This window comes from Anolis sagrei, chromosome 6, assembly GCF_037176765.1.
Source record: "Anolis sagrei isolate rAnoSag1 chromosome 6, rAnoSag1.mat, whole genome shotgun sequence".
NCBI lineage: Eukaryota > Metazoa > Chordata > Lepidosauria > Squamata > Dactyloidae > Anolis > Anolis sagrei.
Window position 1 is genome coordinate 48,992,933 of NC_090026.1, and position 7,818 is coordinate 49,000,750.

Genomic DNA, 7,818 nt, shown 5'->3' on the forward strand with positions numbered 1-7,818 from the left:
AGTTATCATCCACAATTGACTTTGTTCTTTATTACATTAGAGCAGGGATAGAACCCATCTTTTCCTTCAGATGTTGTTGAACTATAGCTCTCTGAATTCCTTACCTTTAGCTATGCTGGTTAAATGTGGTCTTGCTCTAGAATAATAATAATCATCATCATCTTTATTTATACCCCACCACCATCTCCCCAAGGGGACTCGGTGCAGCTTACAAGAGGCCAAGCCCAGCAATACAGTAAAACAATATACAACAGAACACAGCAAAAATACCTCTAGGAATTTCTACGTCCCCAAGCACAAATTTATGGTCCTCTTCCAGCAGAGCTGACTGTAGCATTGCACTGGATGGCCTAAAGATTCCTAGAGAGAACATATTACTCAAATCTGTGAATAATGAAATCCTCAAATGTCCAATCCACAAATGGTGGAGGTCCAATTGTCATACCATTCACCCATGTCATGTTAAATAGTACTTTTACCTAACTTACACATTAGGTAGAATAATAATAATAATAATAATAATAATAATAATAATAATAATAATTTTATTTATACCCTGCCACCATCTCCCCAAGGGGACTTGGGGTGGTTTACAAGACCAGCAATACAACAATGCAAATGTACAACTATAAGAATACAACAATAAAATATTAAAATAAAATACAATACAATAAACAGTATAAATAAACACATCAGACAATATAAAATCACAATATTTGAACACAGAAAGTGGGCAGAGCCGGTTACAGAGATTAAATTTTTACAAACACTGGGTGAGAGAGCAATGTAATGTATCTGGACAGGGATCTGAGGGACAATAATTAGGTTTAATTGCACTAACAGGTAAAATAAAGTGCTACTGAGGGCCATTTTACAAAGGCAGATCATGTCAGGGTATTATTGTTCATTCATCCATTGAAGGCACATTGGAGCAGCCAGGTTTTCAAGCTCTTCCTGAAGACTGCCAGAGTGGGGCTTGTCTAATATCTCTGAGGAGCAGGTTCCAGAGTCAGGGGGCCACCACAGAGAAGGCCCTCTCCCTCATCCCAACAAGTCGCGTTTGTGTTGGGGGCGGGAGCGAGAGAAGGGCTTCTCCGAAAGATCGAAAAGATCATGTAGGTTCATAAACAGAAATGTGGTCACATTGGACATAGATGTCTTGCCTGATATTCTATCATCTCTTTTTTACAGATGAGCGCTTGGATCTTGATGACGGCCGATGGGATGATGTTCACGTTATCACCGGGGCACTCAAGCTCTTTTTTCGAGAGTTGCCAGAGCCACTCTTCCCCTTCAGCCATTTTGACAAATTCATCACTGCCATAAGTAAGAAGGAATTTTGCTTTGAGGGGGAAGATGGTTGGGGAATGAATTGTGTACACATATAAAAGCCTAGTTATCTTTTATTGATTATGGTCACATTTTGTAGTGTGTGTGTATTATTTAAAGGTTTGTTTTCAGGAAAAGGTTGATAGACTCAAGGGAGAAATAATAGAGAGAGAGAGAGATTCTGCAGAAAGAGAAGTCAAATTCCTTTTCCTTCAGCCATAAGGTCCTTATCAAGTTTCAAGCTAGGGAACTCATTTGAAATTCTGTTTTGGAATTACAGAATTAGGAGTTCACTGCACCCAGAAGCCTAAAATATACTTCAGGCCTGTCTGCTTGGGCATAATTGCCTCTATCAAACACATTGACTGTTAATACCTTTTTGCCATTTTTTAGAAAGTAGAGAAGGTACCAGTGGTTGAGTAGTAAATTTTGAAATATGTGCGCATCATTCCTGCCTTCATTTATCTCCATGAGACTCCAAAGCCCAGGTAGCTCTTGGTTTCATTTTCACAAACCCATTTTAGCAGTTTTCCACCCCACATCAGCAGGTCTTTTGTGAAGATAATGAATCTTAAATACCAAAACCTTGTTGCTAGAGAAATGCATTCTTACCATCACCATCACTGCTGCCTTGTCTAGCTTTTGTGAGAGTTGCAGCTAAGCTCAGAGGAGCAAGAGAAATCTGAATGCGTGGTACATAATGCCCATGTTCCTGCAAATGAAAAAGTCCAAGCACTTCTACCTTGTAAAACCTGGCTCAGCTGGATCATTGGGAGCCGCTGTAATTTTCACTCAGATTATGTACAGAAGAAAACTGCATTCTTACTGCATAGGAGCTGCAATTGTGTTCATGTTCTCCTATTTGTGGCAGTTAGTAGGCATGGTTCGGTTTGGTGGAATCTTTGTAATTCGGAATAAATTTGGAAAGATTTCCTTTTTGAAGCGATTTTGAAGTTTTTAAGGAAACTGGAAGTCCCTTTGCCCTTCCGAAGCTTTTTCTGCCATTTCTCTTACAAATTAGTAAGTGAGTCGGAAATTATTCAACTTTCCCCCCGCTTCTGTTCCCTAGCCTCAGTTCAAGCCAGAGAAGCATTCTAAACCAGTGTGGATGGATTCCCTTTCTTTCCTTTCCCTCCTGCAAGAGAAGCAGTTTAAACCAGTGTGGATGGATTCCCTTCCTTTCCTTTCCCTCCCGCGTCAGTTTAAACCAGTGTGGATGGATTCCCTTCCTTTCCTTTCCCTTCCGCGTCAGTTTAAACCAGTGTGGATGGATTCCCTTCCTTTCCTTTCCCTCCTGCGTCAGTTTAAACCAGTGTGGATGGATTCCCTTTCTTTCCTTTCTCTCCCGCATCAGTTTAAAGCATTGTGGATGGATTCCCTTCCTTTCCTTTCCCTCCCGTGTCAGTTTAAACCAGTGTGAATGGATTCCCTTCCTTTCCTTACCCTCCCATGTCAGTTTAAACCAGTGTGGATGGATTCCCTTCCTTTCCTTTCCCTCCTGCGTTGGTCTTAATCGAGAGAAGCGGTTTTAACCAGAGTGGATGGATTTCTTCCCTTTTACGACCCCTTCTGGAGTAAAACAACTACTTTCAAAGTAAAGACCACCCAATGAAACAGGAAATAACACTTTAAAACCATTAACGAATGATTCAGAAGTCTCGTACGTTTCGCAGTTTTGAACTTTTTTCTGTGAAAATTGAGTTTAGATCCTAACCACCAGCACCCCCTATATCTGAAATGAGTTTTGAAACATTTTTTTTTATCAAACAAGCCTAATAGTTAGCTTAGGAAATGTGTTCCATGGCAACATTATTTTTCATTGTTGCAGTGGCACAAAGTGGCCAGGAAAAGCACAATGCATTTATAAAATGATACATGTTTCTTATACATTTTATTTATCTAGGTGTCTGTACTCAGCATTGCTTTTTTTCTTGGAGAGGAGAAGCAAAGTGGCTAAGAATTAAAATGTACTAGATGCTGTAACCTAGGCATTTCAGCAGTGAGCGTGCCTTCACTGGAATGCACAGATCTGAGCCTGAAATGTCTATATGTAGAGAAGTATTCTGGCAAACAGGAATATAGTAACTCCTGCACTGGTTCTTTATCTTTCTATTAAATAACTTAATAAGTAAGATGTCTTACTTTTTTGGTACTGCAGAAATTTCGGACCCCTCAAAGCGAACCCACCGCTTACGGGAGCTGGTGAATTCACTACCTCCTGCAAACCACAACACCATGAGGGCTCTTTTCCAACATCTCTGCAGGTAAGCATCTCTCTGGAATATGAACTGACTTGGATTGTTCAATACATTTCTCTTCAGAGAACTAGGATTTCATCACATGGAATAAAACCAGTGTTCCTACACATTTAAGCTCACCACATGACCCATGGAGTCCCCGGTGGCGTAGTGGGTTAAACCCCTGTGCCGGCAGGACTGAAGACCGACAGGTCACAGGTTCAAATCCGGGGAGAGGCAGATGAGCTCCCTCTATCAGCTCCAGCTCCTCATGCGGGGTCATGAGAGAAGCCTCCCACAAGGATGATAAAAACATCAAATCATCCAGGCGTCCCCTGGGCAACGTCCTTTCAGACGGCCAATTCTCTCACACCAGAATGACTTGCAGTTTCTCAAGTTGCTCCTGACACGACAAAAAAAAAACAAAACCACATGACCCAAGCTCCAGGTATTTCGCAGTTTCTAAAGTATGGGTTATTCCAACAATTCCAATTGGTAATTGACTTCTTTTTCAATTCCCCATGCACAAAGGCCAATTTCTTCTTGTGATGTTAATTCCTGTTGTCCGCTTATAAATAAAACAATGACGCTGTGTGTGAGAGGAGCTAAAATGTCCATTTCCACTATGATGGCCAATGTGGAGGCTTGGGGAAAGATCAGGGGTGAGAAGGGCGGCATATAAATGTCGTAAATAAATAAATAAGTAAATAAATAAATAAATTTTCCTCCTCTTTTTTCTCTTAACAAAGCCCTTGTTCCTCTTTTCCCTTCAGGGTTATAGAGTACCGAGAGGAGAACCGCATGTCAGTACAAAGCATTGCAATTGTGTTTGGACCAACGTTACTGAAACCAGAGGTTGAAGAAGGAAATATGACTATGCACATGGTTTTCCAGAATCAGATTGTGGAGCAAATCCTAACCCACCTCAGCTACATATTCCCAGAGAGCTAAACCCTCCCAGCAAAGCACAGGAGTCTGGGTGAATGAAGGATTGGCCTCAACGCAAGGGCAGGTCCCATTGCTACTGGAAGAATGTTGCTGGGTGGTATGATGTCAAACTGGGAAGAGAGTGCATGGACAAGCAATAAAACTTATCACTGCAGGAATTCTTTTTCCAGTGCTTGGCACGTGGTATATGAAATTCCTGTTGGACAGAAAGAAGAAGCTAATTGTTGGGCAAAATTGTTGGTCTGGACAAATGTTTTGGGAAGGAGGAGACTTTTGTAGCTGTGCCAACATGACAGTTTTGAGTTCAAATGTCATGGTTTCCTGTTAAATAATTCTGGAAATTGTAATATTATTAATGTATTGTGACTCTTTTGGGTGAACAAGGTAATGCTGAAGATGTTTCACACTTTCTTTAGATACTAGACGGACTCTGTGCCGTCTAGTATCCACAAGATCTTGGTTTGCTTACTTGCAGTGCAAGAAACGGCGAGCTACCAATCCATGATCACAGTAGAGAATGCAAATTTTGTAGTGTTGACCCCAGGCTTCTAATTTATTTATTCACTTCGGTATATGTATGTGAGTTGGCAGAAATGAGGCCAACTTATCACTCTATGAGACTTTTATATGTTTCTGTTTAGCTTCCTGCTCTCGGTATGGGTAACAATGAAGTCTAAATTAGAAGTCCAATGAACTCTGGCATGTATTAGTTTACCTATGCTACTGTTTCACTATTCTCTTAGACAAGTCCATTGTCTTCCCATACACAATGTGTCTCACATCTCTTCAAAAATTAGACACCTCGATAGAGAAGCCCGGTAAGTCCAGAAGCATTTGAGTGTACATTTCCATGGGGAAAGACTGGATTTTGCGACTTGGATTCTTAAGTATTCTGTATGTCCATGGAAAGAAGATCAGATGATGGATGATACAGCTTACTGTTGAGTGATGGATCCAGCAATTATTACAGAGCAGAAAAAGTGCTTTTTTGGATTGTAACTCCCAGAATCTCCTAGCTAGCATTGCCAGTGGATATGTTGACTGGGGAGTTGTGGCAATCCGAGTCTCAAAAAGTATCATTTCCAAGCTCAGGTGCATTCTGCAGAGTTGTGCTGAATATGGATTTGTGGCAGCATTCATTCCCCTCTTCCGCAGTGCCCTTGTTGCTAAATCCAGAGTTCAACAATGGTATACTATAAGGCAAGGATGGGAAATATGTGACCCTGTAGATGTTATTTGGACCATCAGACAGCATAAGGCAGTAATTGATGTTGATGCGAGTGGCAGTCAACTAACATTTGGAGGGTCACACATTCCCTATCCCTCCTATGGAGGATCGTTGTTCCAAAAAGGCACTTGCAGTGCTGTATAGAAACTTAGAAGTCTGTGTATCTGCTGCTCTGGCTTAACTCTGAGTTGGTGATCCTGTACTGACTGAGCACATGAGACATAGAAATATCAAATTCAGTGACTTTGCTATATGGCAGTGATTCTCAAGCTATGGGTCCACAGATGTTTTGGCCTTCCAAAACCCCTAACAGCTGGGATTTCTGGGAGTTGTAGGCCAAAACAACTGGGGACCCACAGGTTGAGAAACACTGCTATATGGGGATGCTTTTTAAAGAAGGGATATTTCCAATCCACCTCACAACCTTCCTTCCTTACTCAAGCGAGGCAGGAAAAGATGAATTTAGGACTTCATCACACACCCTGATCCATCACAAGGACAGTATGTTTCTTCCATGTCTTTGCCTCAGGTCCAACCCAATGCAATTTGTTCCCTTTCCTTGCACTGTGGTCACTACTTCACAATCCATAGGGAACAACTTGACTCACCAAAAAGAGAAACTTGAGAAAGCAGTAGTACTATGCTACTACTGCTAAGTGCCTTATTTCCAGAGCTTGGGAAATTTCTAAATTATAGCACCCAGAATTCCCTGGCCAGAATGAGTACTGGCTATACTAGTTGGGGATTCTGGGAGCTATAGTTTGAAGATGCAACTTTTCCAAGGTCTGCCTAGCACTCACTGCCCTCCTACACCATGACAGCGAAATCAATGACCACATCTTTGGAGAAGAGCGGAATTCTTCTCTCTGGGTGTATTCTTGAAGCTGTGTGCATTTCAAAACAGGAATATATATTGTAGTGCAAATAACTACCTATCTGATAAATATTAGTTGAAAAATTATTTCCTCTTCCTGCAAAGAACTGATGATTGCGTCTGTTCTTTGTCTCAGAAGAAATATGAAACCAGAATGTTTTAGTTTGGTAATAAACAATTAGCACATCTCCATTGCGGTGTGGGCTTTGAGAAAATACTGAGTGATCAAACTCCTGACACTTTATCTCACTTCCTATGTTAAATAGGTGTTGATTTCAAAAATTGTTGACTTTTTTAGGATGACTGTGGCTAGATCCGAAGGAGATTTGTTGCTCAACAATAATTCGTGACATTTTATTTTTAAATAAACGATAACCCTTGAATAAAACAAGTGTGTACGTTTTTGGAATGATACATCTATCACACCAGGAAGCGCTTGATCTTGAACGTCTTGTGGGACGACATGCCCGCAGCTTTGCCGCCAACACCAATGGCTGAAAGGAAAAGGAAGAGGGGAGGCGCACAAGGGGTGATGGGAGAAGGAAGCCGAGACTCCATCACACCAGTAGTTAGGTTTTGTTTTGTTTTTTGGTCGTGCCAGGAGTGACAAGTCGCTTCTGTTGTGAGAGAATTGGCCGTCTGCAAGAACATTGCCCAGGGGACGCCCGGATGATTTGATGTTTTTATCATCCTTGTGGGAGGCTTCTCTCATGTCCCAACACAAGGAGATGGAGCTGATAGAGGGAGCTCATCCGTCTCTCCCCAGATTCGAACCTGTAACCTGTCGGTCTTCAGTCCTACCGGCACAGGGGTTTAACCCACTGCACCACCGGGGGCTCCTAGTAGTTAGGTAAAGGTAAAAGTTTTCCCCTGACATTAGGTCCAGTTGTGTCCAACCCTGTGGGTTGGTGCTCATCTCCATTTCTAAGCCAAAGAACCGGTGTTGTCTGTAGACACCTCCAAGGTCATGTGGCTAGCATGACTGCATGGAGTGCCGTTACTTTCCCGCCGGAGCGATACCTATTGATCTACTCACATTTGCATGTTTTCAGAAGTTACGTTTAGGGTTATTTTATTACATTTGTACCCCACTGTCCTGCCACAGATAGCAGCTTAGAAAGACAACTTAAAAACAACATCCTGGTTGAAAGCTTAGAAACAAAAGACAGCTTAGAAACAAAATCCTGGTTGAAATTTAACAA

The 7,818-nt window shown here is 41.7% G+C and overlaps 1 protein-coding gene across 3 annotated transcripts in view; it reads left to right on the top strand.

The window, feature by feature from the left end:
• ARHGAP27 (Rho GTPase activating protein 27) overlaps positions 1-7,122 on the top strand; it is a 117,457-nt gene extending 110,335 nt beyond the window's left edge. For all 3 annotated transcript variants that reach the window (XM_067470092.1, XM_060781236.2, XM_067470093.1), the window contains exons 14-16: positions 1,192-1,326; positions 3,488-3,593; positions 4,340-7,122. In XM_067470092.1, coding sequence (XP_067326193.1) covers positions 1,192-1,326; positions 3,488-3,593; positions 4,340-4,517 — 419 coding nt within the window. In that variant the 3' untranslated portion in view covers positions 4,518-7,122. The remainder of the gene's footprint in view (positions 1-1,191; positions 1,327-3,487; positions 3,594-4,339) is intronic.
• The last annotated feature ends 696 nt before the right edge of the window (positions 7,123-7,818 follow it).